General features: G+C 40.4%; 1 protein-coding gene across 1 annotated transcript in view; it reads right to left on the bottom strand.

Moving 5' to 3' along the window:
* LOC310859189 (NACHT, LRR and PYD domains-containing protein 3-like) overlaps positions 1-17,890 on the bottom strand; it is a gene marked incomplete at its 5' end in the record, with an annotated part of 125,411 nt that overhangs the window by 76,591 nt on the left and 30,930 nt on the right. Inside the window, 5 exons of the mRNA XM_083765590.1 lie at positions 7,701-8,340; positions 9,371-9,435; positions 14,689-14,844; positions 14,926-15,099; positions 16,478-16,651. Coding sequence (XP_083621716.1) covers positions 7,769-8,340; positions 9,371-9,435; positions 14,689-14,844; positions 14,926-15,099; positions 16,478-16,651 — 1,141 coding nt within the window. The 3' untranslated portion in view covers positions 7,701-7,768. The remainder of the gene's footprint in view (positions 1-7,700; positions 8,341-9,370; positions 9,436-14,688; positions 14,845-14,925; positions 15,100-16,477; positions 16,652-17,890) is intronic.

Below are 17,890 nucleotides of genomic sequence, written 5' to 3'. Positions count from 1 at the left end.
CCTCAATCACCCAACAAGATGACATGCACTGCACTGCATACATTATAGGCTAATTAATCGATAAACGGGTTGGCAATGCATCACGTCCTCAGAAGTCAGAATGGACATCAACATGATTAGACTGTCTGGACCCTAGCTCCCAGAACCAGAACCATGAAGCCAGGAGAAAGAAAGGGATCGGCCTAGCCGCAATTTGCAACTCTACATTTGTTATAATAATGGGATGAATCTAGAGTTGCAATAACACTCCATTGACTCCCCACTCATCCAATTGCGTTTGCGATCTGCTTGTCTTAAACGACGTTAAACTCACCAACATTACAGCTGTAGGGCAAGCTTGAATTATTCTCTTTCAATCTGCCGAGCTTGTTTTTCATAACAATCCCCCGTAGACATGTTGTTATGAGATACTTTCTGTCAAGAAATTCTGTGCACGTTTGGAAGCACTCGTCGTATGTCACTGAACGGCCCTGCGTACCACCTGTTTCAAATTTGCACATAATGCAGGAGGCAGCAGCGCGAAAACGAGTGCTTCCAAACGGCAACACACAAAAATAATCACCTGCAGAGGATGTCTTGACAGAAAGTATCTCATAACAACATGTCTACGGTGGTGTTTAGTCTAGTTTTAGTCGACTAAATCTATAGTTGATTTAGTCGACTAAAATGTGTTTTGACAGGCCTTGGTGTCGTTGTAATGACATATTTTACACTTTGGTTGCATGCTGAAAATAGTAGATATACAATCTCACAAGATTGTATATCTGCTATTTTCAGCATGCACCCCAGCATAAAACTGGATCTCTTGTCCACTATAGTCCCTTACTAACATTTTAGTCTAGTTTTTATTTGTTGACGACATTGTCAGTATATTTTATATCTTAGTTTTAGTCATCATCGAAAAAAGGTAGTCGACAAACATTTTTCGTCTTAGTTTTAGTCGACGAAAACAACACTGCCATGGTGTTGTTGATATAGTGCAGGAGCAGAGCTTGTATTGCATTTTATGTATACTTTTGTATTATCAATGGTGCTTCTTAGTGTTATGTCTTACCTTTGTATTGTTGTGTCTCAGACAGTCTCACACAGAACTGTATCTTTCTAAATCAAACTGCTGTGCTGCCTCTGTGTCTGTGTGTGGGAGACCGACTACTAATTACTATAGCCTCGCGTCACCTGGCTTTCCAACATGGCCCCCTGGGGCGACTCAATAATGAAGATATTAATCAATGTGACTCAAAGTGAGCTTGTATATCTCATTCTCCGCAGTAGAAGACTATACAGTGGAACTATACGTTGTGAGCTTGTATATCTCATTCTCCGCAGTAGGACTACAAATGAATGCTGTAGTTCTGTTTGGGACAGCTCGGAAACAGCAGCGTTTTGACACAGAGAAATGTTTGTGAAGGTCGAGGCTTGGCAGAAAGCAGCCATCCCTATGCTGCCCTCATGTGGAGAGAGTCTGCAGTTGCAACCTGTAGCCAAGCCTGACAACAAACAACAGCACAGATTGTGGGGGTGGGGGGACAGGGACCCAGGGTGGGGGGGGGGGGGGGGGGGGGGTGCAGGGACACAGGGTGGGACCGGTTGGCTCCATCACATTAATGCGTAACTCCACATTTCAATTTTTTATGTCCATTTCTTTCGTAAATGAATGACCTACTTAATCATCAATCAAGTGTTGCACAAAAGTATAGTGAAAACAGACATCCTCGCCATGAGCTTGTAGAAGGCTATTTTATTATTTAAAACAATAATAAAAAGGAACGGGTTGGGACTCCGTGCTACTCAGAACTGTCACCATGGATGTGTGTTTACCTTCAAACTGTACTGCAGCGTATGATTAAACACATGGATGTGTGTTTACCTTCAAACTGTACTGCAGCGTATGATTAAACACATGGATGTGTGTTTACCTTCAAACTGTACTGCAGCGTATGATTAAACACATGGATGTGTGTTTACCTTCAAACTGTACTGCAGCGTATGATTAACCACATGTATTGTCTCTTTGACACACATGGGGACAATGGATACAATGGAGGTCCAAAACCCTCGCGGCTGATTGGTCATAAAGTGAGCGTCTCTGATCTCAGGGCTGCGTGTGATTGGTGCCCCCAGATGATTCTCTAGGGTCTGATTGGATGTGAAGCCTTTAATCCATTTTGGACTGGGGTCGATTAAAAAGAAAAGGCTTCTAAATCCTAACACTTTTCTGAAAAAACATGTTTCTATGTCAGTGGTGGTGCTCAGCCCTTTTCATGTCAAGGACCCCCAGATTTATCTCTATTGGGCCACGGACCCCCATCTCAAAATATGTAGTTCCAGGGACCTCCCCAGAAGCAAATATTTGAGTTAAAAATGTTCGCTCTGAAATATATATTCAATGATTTGCGCCACATTTTAACGATTTTTCTAAAATAGCAGACCTACAAGCTCGTAGCGCGCCACTCGGTGGCGCGCTATGAGCTTGTAGATCTGCTATTTTACAATAGCTAAATTATAACATAATGTTAAAAACACAAACGGGTTTTATATGTATGTCATTTACATCTATGTCATGTAAAGTACATACTAGATTTTATATGTGAACTCTTGAAAGTGCTTTGACTGTTATATATAGTTCCTATAAATTACAGAATTATATAAGTTTCTTATATCTGCTTTGACTGTCATATATATTAAAGTTACAATGTAAAACATATACATATGTAGCTATTTTTTTTCCATATGGGTAATTGTGTTTGTTGAAGTCATCGCTTGTGTTACCTGAACAGATAATCTCCGGTCAGCTAATGATTTTCTTCCACACTCTGTTAGTGAAGACTCAGATCCAACCCACCATACAGGTTATTCTGTAGATTCCATATAAACAGCAGAGCCACAGTCCATACACACTAAACATTTGATGACTTCTGTGTACCTTTATACAAAAAAACAACTACTGGTCTCTCAAACCCTGGTGTGATGAATGCTTATTATAATAATAATAATTATTATTATAATAAAACTTTATTTGTATAGCACCTTTCATGACATGAAATGCATCTCAAAGTGCTTTACAGAGCAATGGAGAGAAAAAAAGAAAAGAAAAGCAAGGCTTAAACATTAAAAAACAAGAGCAGTAATGCAATACAGTGAGGACAAGGGTGTAGAAGTGGGTCTTGAGCTGTGCTTTAAAAATGTCTACAGAGGCTGCCTGTCGAATTAAGGTACAGTATTGTTTTGTTGCCATTGTTTTAGGCAAAGCGAGCATGCCAGCAGTGGAAGACCTTTTATGGAGTTAATAAAAAGTATGAAACACAGGGCAGGAGTTCACCTACTGCTCAGAGCCTTTGGTTATTATTTCATTTGAATCGGCTGGATGGAGATCTTGTAAGGGAAATAGGCACTATAGACAGTGTTGTGTTCCCACAGTATTATTGACTTATTGACTGACACGGATCACTCGAATGAATGTTATTGAACGACTGACAACAGAATAAGGTGGAACACTGGAAACTCTGGGTCAATGGACCCCTCCTTTCCCTCTACACCAAATGTCTTCACCGAAAAGATCAGATTGACCGGCTCATGTTCTGTGTTTGAGTCACATATCTGAGACCCTGTAGTGTAGATTGACCAGCTCATGTTCTGTGTTTGAGTCACATATCTGAGACCCTGTAGTGTAGATTGACCGGCTCATGTTCTGTGTTTGAGACACATATCTGAGACCCTGTAGTGTAGATTGACCGGCTCATGTTCTGTGTTTGAGTCACATATCTGAGACCCTGTAGTGTAGATTGACCGGCTCATGTTCTGTGTTTGAGACACATATCTGAGACCCTGTAGTGTAGACTGACTGTTTTAGCTGGATGTTGGCCTGTTGTGATGTGAATTGGGACACCAGGGTTCCTGTATAATGTGGTTTATACGTTTCTAGCAATTAACACAGTAAAAATCCTCAGTGTTTATTTAATTCATCAGAGTACAAATATAACCAAATGGACCCCTTTCGGTTAAATTTGTACAATTAGATTTCAATTAACATTGAGGATTTCACTTAAACCAGAGAGTGAGTAATGATTGTGCTGGTTAAATCAGTCTTTCCCAAAATTAGATTAAATCTGCCTCATTTGTGTCTGTTTCCTACAATATATATATATATATATATATATATATATATATATATATATATATATATATATATATATATATATATATATATATATATACCCGTGGGGCGGCCCGCGCCAGGGCGGCGGGGGCCTGTGTGTTTAAGGTTCCGACCGGGCCCTCCCGCGTGGCGGGGCCTGAAGCCCGCCGAGAGAGAGACCCAGAGACGAGCGGGCGCGCCGGGCGAGGCGGGGCGCGGCGAGACGAGACGAGACCCAAGGAACGGCCACTTACACCGCGGCGCGCACGCGCGCCGCAGGGACCGGACCCGGGGTCCATCCGCGTCCACCAGCGTCCACCCCGACACCAGCCTCCCAACGAGACTGAGGCCTTGGGCCCTCCTGTCACAGAGGGCCGGGCAAAAGTTTTACGTCCTCCTTTCGTGCCCGCGCACAGTAGGGACCAGACGGTAATGATCCTTCCGCAGGTTCACCTACGGAAACCTTGTTACGACTTTTACTTCCTCTAGATAGTCAAGTTCGGGCGTCTTCCGAGCGCTCCGCCGGGGCCGTGACCGACTCCGGCGGGGCCCGTCCGAGGACCTCACTAAGCCATCCGATCGATATATATATATATATATATATATATATATATATATATATATATATGAAAGATTTTCTATATTTAAATAAATATTAAAGACATGTTTAAATAAATATTTAAAATAGCCGATTTGTAGATCGGCTATAGTATTTTTTCAGTTTTTTAAATTGGGCTTCAGTGGTTTTGGTGTTTTAAGCATCATGTTATACTTTAGCTTTAGCTATTGAAAAATAACAGATTTACAAGCCGGTGCCGAACCACTGGCCTATAGTATAGCTTATTACATGGCTAGGTTGAATGCTTGATTCTGATTGGTCAATGGCTGAATTCAGCAGGTCTGTTTGTGAGTATATATACAGGTTTAATGTTTGTTTTTAGTTCAGTGTTTGTTTTAAAAACGTGCTAACGCCACTAACCCTAACCCTTAACAACGAAGGGGAAATGTACGTCATCTTGTCCCTAAACACAAACATTAAATGCCATTAACAATAAAGAGAAAGTAATGATTGTTTTACATCACCTATATAATCAACATGAGTTTTGATTACTTTAATATATTAGCGCCCCTCACTTCACACGGGTGTGATTAAGTTCTTACGTAACCGTAACACAGACCGATGCCTAATCAAAGCCTCGGAGCACCAGCTGCGCCCGCTTGATTTACTGCCGTTTCCAACATGACAGCCACGACGTAAACACACACGCAATGTTCATTTACAGCTAAACAATGTTTATGTTTATTATAATTAAACATGACAGCCACGACGTAAACACACACGCAATGTTCATTTACAGCTAAACAATGTTTATGTTTATTATAATTAAACATGACAGCCACGACGTAAACACACACGCAATGTTCATTTACAGCTAAACAATGTTTATGTTTATTATAATTAAACATGTTTTTGAAAACATTTGAGCGAGAAGCTGGAGTTTAAAGTGTAACAACGCATGGTATGATAGTTACACATGGAAGTAATCTGGAAGTATAACATCTTTCATTAACCCATTTTGTTGTTTTAAGCATTATGTTATACTTTAGCTATTGAAAAATAGCAGATCTACAAGCTCATAGCGCGGCACCGCTATGAGCTTGTAGATCTGCTATTTTTTTAAAGCGTGAAAATGTTTGAATATATATTATTACAGAGTGAACATTTTAACTAAAATCTTTGCTTCTGAGGGGTCCCTGGAACAGCATATTTTCAGATGGGGGTTGGTGGCCAATTACATATTATTTTGGGGTCCTTGACATGAAATATTGAGCACACAGAAACATAAGGTTTTTCAGGATTTTGAAGACATTTTTCAAATTTCGACGTCAGGCCAAAATGGGTTAGGAAAAAGAAAAATCACACCCGTGTGAAGTGAGGGGCGCTTCTTATCATTCATCATACATCACTTTCCGTGTTCAACCAATCAAATCATCCGGAATGTCATTCCGGCCAATCGCAATGTTGTGTCCTCACCGTTTCCGCCTTCAATCTTTCTGCCCTCACTTTTAGCTTCAATGTTTGCGTTCTGGTCACACTCACCCTGAACAGCTGTTCATAGGAGGGTCACACTCACCGTGAAAAGCTGTTCATAGGAGGGTCACACTCACTCTGAAAAGCTGTTCATAGGAGGGTCACACTCACCCTGAACAGCTGTTCATAGGAGGGTCACACTCACCCTGAACAGCTGCTCAGAGGAGGGTCACACTCACCCTGAAAAGCTGTTCATAGGAGGGTCACACTCACCCTGAAAAGCTGCTGATAGGAGGGTCACACTCACCCTGAACAGCTGTTCATAGGAGGGTCACACTCACCCTGAACAGCTGCTGATAGGAGGGTCACACTCACCCTGAAAAGCTGTTCAGAGGAGGGTCACACCCTGAACAGCTGTTCATAGGAGGGTCACACTCACCCTGAACAGCTGTTCATAGGAGGGTCACACTCACTCTGAAAAGCTGTTCAGAGGAGGGTCACACTCACCCTGAAAAGCTGTTCATAGGAGGGTCACACTCACCCTGAAAAGCTGTTCAGAGGAGGGTTACACTCACCCTGAAAAGCTGTTCATAGGAGGGTCACACTCACCCTGAAAAGCTGCTGATAGGAGGGTCACACTCACCCTGAAAAGCTGCTGATAGGAGGGACTAGCGCCCCTCAAAGAAGGGTCATAGGACATGATAGGAGGGTCAAAGAAGGCGTTCAACAGCATGAAATGTAAATATGTTTTTAATCAACACATCTCAAATATAACAACAAATATATAGTTATATAAGATAACAGCTTTGTGACAACAGTGTTGTTTTGGGCAGAACATTTCTATTTTAGTTTTAGTCAGTCTTTGGAATAAAACATTTGGCGGGCCTTGATGCGGTCGTAATGACTGTTTTTACACCAAATAGCCGATCTACAAGCTCACGCTGCGACACACTGGACAACACTGGACAGCTTCTCAAAGTCTTTGTCTCTCAGGGCACGACTCAGGTGGAGAGAAGTGGATTGGGTGGATGTTTATTGGAGGTGCCGTGCCCCGTCGCGGTCCATTTGGTTCCATTTGAACCATCTGGACCCAATGCACATCACACTGTGTGTGTGTGTGTGTGCGTGTGTGTGCATGTTTCCTTGAGGTATATGATTGTTATAGAATATAAATAGAATAGAATACAATAGAAAAGCCAAAAACTAATCTTAAGGAAATAAGAGGGTCTCGACCCACAGGTTGAGAACCACTGTGCTACTTTTACATTTCAACGACCCCAGATGACCCTAATGGTGACCCCAGATGACCCTAACCGTGACCCCAGATGACCCTAACCGTGACCCTGAATGAACCTAACGGTGACCCCAGATGACCCTAACCGTGACCCCAGATGACCCTAACGGTGACCCCTAATGGTGACCCCAGATGACCCTAACCGTGACTCCATGGAAACCAAAACGTATTGATTATGTAAACACCCCCCCCCCCCCCACCACACCTGTTCCTGATTATTACATTATGATACAACACACTGTCTGTCTGTCCTCACAGCCTGTCTGTCTGTCCTCACAGCCTGTCTGTCCTCACAGCCTGTCTGTCCTCACAGCCTGTCTGTCCTCACAGCCTGTCTGTCCTCACACAGAGACACAGAGGAGTCACGGTCCAACCCAAACCCAGCATAGAGCGGTTGAGTGAAGGCGGTCTGGACGGTGTACAGGTGAGTCAGAGCGTCCTCTAACACTCTGTAGAAGGACAGAGTCCCAGCGGGACGGTCCAGATACACGGCTACTCTGTTGGAGCCAGAGGGATGGATAGGAAGGCCAGTCTGCTTACTATTGTGTGTGACAATGTAAAGGTCACCATGCTGACCATCAGCACAGTAGAGACACCAGGACCGTTCATTCCCTCCAAGCCGACAGTCCAGACCGTCTCCTTTCCTACTGATGTCTCCGTCAGTCACTCCTATCCAAACCGTTCCACTGAACTGTACCTCACTGTAGCAGCGTTCATCTAGACTCTCTGAACTCAGAACCTGAGGCCGTCCATCAAACCTGTCAGGATGATCAGGATATGAATGACTCTGACCATCCTGACGGGTCACCTTCCTGTTGTTCTCAGACAGAGAGAGGTCACAGTTTGCTGTGTTTGTGTCCAGAGTGAGACGCTGGAAATCTGATGAGAAAACAACACAGTACATTAAATACATCCTTCACTGAATGATACGTGCACGGAGCACGACCGCACGTGCACGTATCATCGCGCACAACACACACACACACACACACACACACACAATGTATCAGATGTACAAGCTCAAAGCGCGGCACGCAGTGATGCGCTGTGAGCTTGTAGATCTGCTATTTTTAAATAGCCAACGTATAAAATATGGATAAAGTGTTTAAACCATTTTGGGCGGGAACCCCTTTTGGTGTTAGCACTATGTTATGCTTTAGCCATTGAAAAATAGCAGATCTACAAGCTCGTAGCGCGGCGCGCTACGAGCTTGTAGATCTGCTATTTTTGAAAAATCGAGAACGACTGACATAGAAACCCCCTGGAACCCCCCAAGGACCCCCTGGAACCCCCCCAGTTCCACAACATGTTGCAACGCAACACATTGTGAGCTTGAAGATCAGATATTTTCAGCAGATTTGGTGCAGAGGGAAAAGGAGGGTCCGAGGATAGATCCCAGACAGACAGACAGACAGACAGACAGACAGACAGACAGACAGACAGACAGACAGACAGACAGACAGACAGACAGACAGACAGACAGACAGACAGACAGACAGACAGACAGACAGACAGACAGACAGACAGACAGACAGACAGACAGACAGACAGACAGACAGACAGACAGACAGACAGACAGACAGACAGACAGACAGACAGACAGACAGACAGACAGACAGACAGACAGACAGACAGACAGACAGACAGACAGACAGACAGACAGACAGACAGACAGACAGACAGACAGACAGACAGACAGACAGACAGACAGACAGACAGACAGACAGACAGACAGACAGACAGACAGACAGACAGACAGACAGACAGACAGACAGACAGACAGACAGACAGACAGACAGACAGACAGACAGACAGACAGACAGACAGACAGACAGACAGACAGACAGACAGACAGACAGACAGACAGACAGACAGACAGACAGACAGACAGACAGACAGACAGACTCACGTGTTGTAAGGAGTTGAGGTTCACAGCGTTGAGGTTTAGTCCAGCGTTCTCCTCCATGATTCACACTGTAGGAAGTAGAACAACAATGAATCAAGTCAAAACCTGCTGCTTAATGTCTCACATCGGCCTGTTTTAGTCCCACCAAATATTTACTAAACACATTTTGTCATCATTCTCCCACAGACTATGTCCAAACATCACTCGTTGGAATTATTATTTTATTATTTGTTTAATTCGAAGCGCAGTTGCGTTCCGCTGACTTTGGGACTGGTTTGGGGCGGGAGGGGGGTTTGAATGTAATTATTGACTGTTGGTTTGAGTTTGTTTTCTTGTTTGTTTATTTCATTTAGTAGGGAAAGAGACAGGGAGAGACGTCATTGTGAAGTGTACTGTTTACCTGTGATTTCCTCAATTACAACTTCTTACATAAAGTGTTCAGAGTAAACCCCACCATCCTGCTGATTTATTCCTTAGTGAATCATTTGCCTTGCTGTGAAGAGGGCGATTGTTACACACTGATACTTCTATCATCTCTATAGATAGATTATAGACATGTTAAATATATCAATACTTCTATCCTCATGTCTTTAGACTATGATGTCATTTAGAACACTGTTTAGATTCAGATGCTGTTTATCATTCTAGTATATCATGGTGAACATCATAACACTCACTGTAAATCACTGTCTGTATCAATCACTGTACATTCAAAATGTTAGAAATAGAACCATGGAACACAGACACCGACTATACTGTATATTAATGTTATAATACAGGGGTGGGCAACTTTGTACTTTCCCCCCTAAAGGAACGCTTGGAGGAAGCTGTTATTGACTAACACTAAGACTAGACTAAGACTAGACCATTTCAGATGAGTAAAATAGGACTAAAACTAAAGCGTGTGTTATTCAAAAGACTAAATTGGAATTAGCTGTCAAAATGAACACTGGCCAGGCTACCATATTGCAGCGTTGCAAACTGCATAATATTGCTGCCCTACAGAACAGATGTGAGTCAAGCAAGAACCCTCATGAAACAGAGGTGTTCAGAGAGCAACATCTAGTGGTCTATTGCACCTTTCAATCTGAGATTGTTTTGGGTCCATTTGGTTACAACTGAGCTTGTAATTTATTTTAACCCATTTAGGCCTGACGTCGAAATTAAAAAAATGTCTTTTTTGTCTAAATTCTGACAGTTTTCTGAAATACCTGGTTCTGTATCAGTGGTTCTCACAGGGTTAAACGCTATGTGTTCAATATTTCATGTCAAGGAACCCAAAAAATATATGTAACTGGCCGCAGACCCCCATCTGAAAATATGTTGTTCCAGGGACCCCTCCCCCCACACCCCCCAGAAGCAAAGATTTTAGTTTAAAAAATTCGCTCTGAAAGAATATATATTCAAAGATTTGTGCCACACTTTCATGATTTTTCAAAAATAGCAGACCTACAAGCTCACCCAGTGCCACGCTATGAGCTTGTAGATCTGCTATTTTTCAAAAGCTAAAGTGTAACATAATGCTTCAAACACCAAAAGGGGTTCCCGCCCAAAATGGGTTAAAATTGTCTATAGGCAACCTTAGGCACCAGTGCCAACATTGGCACAAATAAGGAGGGTGATCACTGGCACACTGCGGCATAAGTGTGTGAAAGAGCCTTTTTGGTTATAATACTATAACTAACTATTAAAAAAAAGATAGCCAACGTATAAAATATGGATAAAGTGTTCAACCCATTCTGAACGGGAACCCCTTTTGGTGTTAGCACTATGTTATGCTTTAGCCATTGAAAAATAGAAGATCTACAAGCTCGTAGCGCGCCACCGAGTGGCGCGCTACGAGCTTGTAGGTCTGCTATTTTTGAAAAATCGAAGAACGACTGACATAGAAACATAGCTTTTTTTCAGAAAACTGTCAGGATGTAGAAGACCCCTGGAACCCCCCAAGGACCCCCTGGAACAGACAGACAGACAGACAGACAGACAGACAGACAGACAGACAGAACGACAGACAGACAGACAGACAGACAGACAGACAGACAGGATGTAGAAACATTCACCCATTCACACACACATTCATACACCGATGACAGAGGTAAGTAATTACATTCTACATTAATTAAAACTCAGAACAATAACCCACCTATCTCCCTAGTCAGAGTTGTGCTATATTTCCACCCTCACCCCAGAGGGACACATATTACACATTACATTGCACACTACTGTCGTAGCAAAAACAGCCAATCTACAAGCTCACAACACGCCGCAATGTGACGCCTTTTGAGCTTGTGGATCAGCTATTTTTGCTATTATTTGAACTGAAATCCTGAATTATTCTTTTGCTATTTTTTAATTGGAATCCTGAAAAGTAATATTAATTTAATTTCAAATGCATTTAACTTTATGAACCAAATACAAATACATTGGACATAAAAAATAGACATCAAAACAATAATATATCAATGTTCGGATATATACCTGCGGGCCGCTTTAAGTGATGGTGGGGGCTGCATGTGGCCCCCGGGCCGCCAGTTGGCCCCCCATGTATGTTATATATAACCATGGAACACAGACACTATCTACTGTATATTAATCTATGTTATAGAACCATGGAACACAGACACTATCTACTGTATATTAATCTATGTTATAGAACCATGGAACACAGACACTATCTACTGTATATTAATCTATGTTATAGAACCATGGAACATAGACACTATCTACTGTATATTAATCTATGTTATAGAACCATGGAACACAGACACTATCTACTGTATATTAATCTATGTTATAGAACCATGGAACACAGACACTATCTACTGTATATTAATCTATGTTATAGAACCATGGAACATATACGCTATCTACTGTATATTAATCTATGTTATAGAACCATGGAACATATACACTATCTACTGTATATTAATCTATGTTATAGAACCATGGAACATAGACACTATCTACTGTATATTAATCTATGTTATAGATTATAGAACCATGGAACATAGACACTATCTACTGTATATTAATCTATGTTATAGAACCATGGAACATAGACACTATCTACTGTATATTAATCTATGTTATAGAACCATGAAACATAGACACTATCTACTGTATATTAATCTATGTTATAGAACCATGGAACATAGACACTATCTACTGTATATTAATCTATGTTATAGAACCATGGAACATAGACACTATCTACTGTATATTAATCTATGTTATAGAACCATGGAACACAGACACTATCTACTGTATATTAATCTATGTTATAGAACCATGGAACATAGACACTATCTACTGTATATTAATCTATGTTATAGAACCATGGAACATAGACACTATCTACTGTATATTAATCTATGTTATAGAACCATGGAACATAGACACTATCTACTGTATATTAATCTATGTTATAGAACCATGGAACACAGACACTATCTACTGTATATTAATCTATGTTATAGAACCATGGAACACAGACACTATCAACTGTATATTAATCTATGTTATAGAACCATGGAACACAGACACTATCTACTGTATATTAATCTATGTTATAGAACCATGGAACACAGACACTATCTACTGTATATTAATCTATGTTATAGAACCATGGAACATAGACACTATCTACTGTATATTAATCTATGTTATAGAACCATGGAACACAGACACTATCTACTGTATATTAATCTATGTTATAGAACCATGGAACATAGACACTATCTACTGTATATTAATCTATGTTATAGAACCATGGAACACAGACACTATCTACTGTATATTAATCTATGTTATAGAACCATGGAACACAGACACTATCTACTGTATATTAATCTATGTTATAGAACCATGGAACATAGACACTATCTACTGTATATTAATCTATGTTATAGAACCATGGAACACAGACACTATCTACTGTATATTAATCTATGTTATATATAACCATGGAACACAGACACTATCTACTGTATATTAATCTATGTTATAGAACCATGGAACATAGACACTATCTACTGTATATTAATCTATGTTATATATAACCATGGAACACAGACACTATCTACTGTATATTAATCTATGTTATAGAACCATGGAACATAGACACTATCTACTGTATATTAATCTATGTTATAGAACCATGGAACATAGACACTATCTACTGTATATTAATCTATGTTATAGAACCATGGAACATAGACACTATCTACTGTATATTAATCTATGTTATATATAACCATGGAACACAGACACTATCTACTGTATATTAATCTATGTTATAGAACCATGGAACATAGACACTATCTACTGTATATTAATCTATGTTATATAACCATGGAACATAGACACTATCTACTGTATATTAATCTATGTTATAGAACCATGGAACATAGACACTATCTACTGTATATTAATCTATGTTATAGAACCATGGAACATAGACACTATCTATCTACTGTATATTAATCTATGTTATATAACCATGGAACATAGACACTATCTACTGTATATTAATCTATGTTATAGAACCATGAAACATAGACACTATCTACTGTATATTAATCTATGTTATATATAACCATGGAACACAGACACTATCTACTGTATATTAATCTATGTTATAGAACCATGGAACATAGACACTATCTACTGTATATTAATCTATGTTATAGAACCATGGAACATAGACACTATCTACTGTATATTAATCTATGTTATAGAACCATGGAACACAGACACTATCTACTGTATATTAATCTATGTTATAGAACCATGGAACATAGACACTATCTACTGTATATTAATCTATGTTATAGAACCATGGAACACAGGCACTATCTACTGTATATTAATCTATGTTATAGATTATAGAACCATGGAACATAGACACTATCTACTGTATATTAATCTATGTTATTGAACCATGGAACATAGACACTATCTACTGTATATTAATCTATGTTATAGAACCATGGAACATAGACACTATCTACTGTATATTAAATCTATGTTATAGAACCATGGAACATAGACACTATCTACTGTATATTAAATCTCTGCTAGAATGAACCATGGATCATATGGTAATATGATATGATAATATGGGAAACTGCATTTCTAAAGCGCTTTACATTACAATGTAGTTCACATTCACCCACCGATGGCAGAGGAAAACATGCATGCTCATCGGGAGCTGTTAGGGGTTCAGAGAGTCTTGCTCAAGGACACTTCGACATGTAGCAGCCAGGAGGAGCCGGGAATTTAACCTGGAACCTTTGACAGCCGCTCTACACAAGTCTACTCACTTGACAGTCTCCAGGGCAGCAGACAGCGTCTTCAGAGCAGAGTCTCCTAAGTGGCTGAAGTTCAAGTCCAGCTGTTTCAGCTGGGAGGAGGGGTTGGAGGTCACAGCTGAAGCCAGAGAAGAACAGCCTTCCTCTGTGACTCCACAGCCTGACAACCTGCAGAGAAATACACATTTAACAAAGTGCTGTGTTGATGTTCACGTAGAGATCCACACAGAGAGAACACACATTCTTTACCCCAGGATCTGCAGTCCACACTGTGGACTCTTCAGTAACGCAGAGAGCTGGAGCAGTTGTGATTCCTGCAGGCAGATGAAACTGAGGTCCAATTCTTTCAGATGGAGAAGATTAGAGCTGAGAGCTGAGAGCAGAACTTCAAATCCTGTCTGTGTGAAGGTACAGCCAGCAAGTCTGTAATTACACATGAAATATCTGGACTGAATATCACAGTTTTGGAGTAAAGACACCAAGAGATGGAAAGAGAAGGCAGGCAGGGATAATGTGAAGTAAATCATCATAATCTTAATCTTCCAAAAGTTCCAACATAGGAATTGTGTGTGTGTGCGTGCGTGCCAACATGACTACATACTGTAATCACTGTACCCCATTAGTTCACATAATGATAATCCCCTAGCAGCCATGATGGATCACATATTGTAGTTACTGTACCGTAGCATTGATAATGATAATCCCCTAGCAGCCATGATGGATCACATATTGTAGTTACTGTACCGTAGCATTGATAATGATAATCCCCTAGCAGCCATGATGGATCACATATTGTAGTTACTGTACCGTAGCATTGTGATGTGAGAGTGTGAACTAGACAACACAAACTCTGACCATATCACTATTCTAATCAGTGGGATACTGTTAGGTTATAAAGTTCAACTGGAGCCACAAACCACCAGGAAACAGGATTTTGTATTATCCAGTTTTATTTTGCTGGATAAGGGTTGACATTCAGATCAACTTTGACATTGACACTTGTGATGATTGCCTTGATGGTTCTATAAATAAACAAAGGAAATAAAATAGTTATAGTATCTTTCTACATAAACATTAAATTATAAAGTATGGCCTTTAGTTCATATTTATACATTTCCTATGCATATTCAAATAATAATTAGCCACATATCTAGTATAAGTTCATAATATAAATCAGAATATAAGTATAAATCAAATGCATCAGTCTTAAATATAACCCACATCATGGTGACTTACATTGAAACAAGTTCAAAGACGCATAGGGAATCATCTGGTCATGCACACAGCAAACAAGGGTGTGGCTGTGTGGTTGGGGATAAGGGGACAAGTGAGCATCCAGGCCTGCTTTATTGAGAGGAAGTGAGGGGGAGGAAGTGAGGGAGGCAGTGGGGCACTGCCACAAGTCCTTCCTGATCCATTGTGGGGTCTCCTTGTGGAGCGGAGGGGAACTTGCCCTTTACAGTTTGTGACAGATACCATGATGTCAACTTTATTAACACTCACATTCTGACCTGAGATCAGATTCATACGAGGTTTCCACTGGACACACACTGGTCTGATTAACCCATTCTGACCTGAGATCAGATTCTAAAAATGTCAGTCGTTCTTCGATTTTTCAAAAATAGCAGACCTACAAGCTCGTAGCGCGCCACTCGGTGGCGCGCTATGAGCTTGTAGATCTGCTATTTTTCAATAGCTAAAGCATAACATGATGCTAACACCAAAATGGGTTCCCGTTCAGAATGGTTTAAGAATTAAACTATAAATAATAAAACAGAACTAATGTAAATAATAATGTGACCTCAGTATCTCCAGATGACAGTTTGGACTCTTCAATGCAGCAGTGAGCAGGTCCATGGATGGATCCGTTATGTCATTATAACTGATGTCCAATTCTCTTAGATGTGAAGGATTAGAGCTGAGAGCTGAAGCCACAATCTCATATTCTGCATTTTGGAGTTCACAGCCAACAAGTCTGTAAATGTAGATGATGTAAAATCAGTGATCATCAACACAGATTAGATCAAATTCATGTTCAATGAAATGAACTATAAAGTGTAATGTAAATGTACCAATGTCTAGTTGTTCAGATATTGACAGGTCATATAAGAACAGTCTAGTTGGTCAGATATTGACAGGTCATATAAGAACAGTCTAGTTGGTCAGATAAGAACAGGTCATATAAGAACAGTCTAGTTGGTCAGATATTGACAGGTCATATAAGAACAGTCTAGTTCTAGTTGGTCAGATATTGACAGGTCATATAAGAACAGTCTAGTTGGTCAGATATTGACAGGTCATATAAAAACAGTCTAGTTGGTCAGATATTGACAGGTCATATAAGAACAGTCTAGTTGGTCAGATATTGACAGGTCATATAAGAACAGTCTAGTTGGTCAGATATTGACAGGTCATATAAGAACAGTCTAGTTGGTCAGATATTGACAGGTCATATAAGAACAGTCTAGTTGGTCAGATATTGACAGGTCATATAAGAACAGTCTAGTTGGTCAGATATTGACAGGTCATATAAGAACAGTCTAGTTGGTCAGATAAGAACAGGTCATATAAGAACAGTCTAGTTGGTCAGTTATTGACAGGTCATATAAGAACAGTCTAGTTGGTCAGATATTGACAGGTCATATAAGAACAGTCTAGTTGGTCAGATATTGACAGGTCATATAAGAACAGTCTAGTTGGTCAGATATTGACAGGTCATATAAGAACAGTCTAGATCAGGGGTTTTCAACCGGTGGTCCGCGCCCCCCTGGTGGTCCGCAGAGGTACTGCTGGTGGTCCGCAGCCAGGCATTCAGAAATGTTGTATTTTTGCCTTTTTTTCTTTACCTTTCTAATATATATTATAAAACTTATTTGCACTATTTTTACTTGTTTGTGAATAATAATAATAACTTAAGTCGAATCTAACATTACAATTCAAAAAGTCAAGTGCTCAACGTGTCAAATAAACTAAAAAAAGCTGACGGAGCCATCAGCTGCTGCAGCGGAACAACCATCCTTCTCTTCCACCCAACGCATGTTGTGCTTCCACCCAACGCATGCATGCTTACCGTGCTTGCTGCCCAAGGCAAGCACGGTAAGACGTTGCCATAATTATTCATCCAATTCATAATAATACGTTTGGGAAAGTCAAATCTCCCTGCCATAGAGTTATAATATCTGCCGCGGATCGATTGAATAGTCTCACATAAGGC

This window comes from Protomyctophum parallelum (genome assembly GCF_964188405.1).
Source record: "Protomyctophum parallelum genome assembly, chromosome: 5".
Lineage (NCBI taxonomy): Eukaryota > Metazoa > Chordata > Actinopteri > Myctophiformes > Myctophidae > Protomyctophum > Protomyctophum parallelum.
The sequence above is the reverse complement of the archived record's forward strand: the minus strand, read 5'-3'. Positions and strand labels throughout refer to the sequence as shown.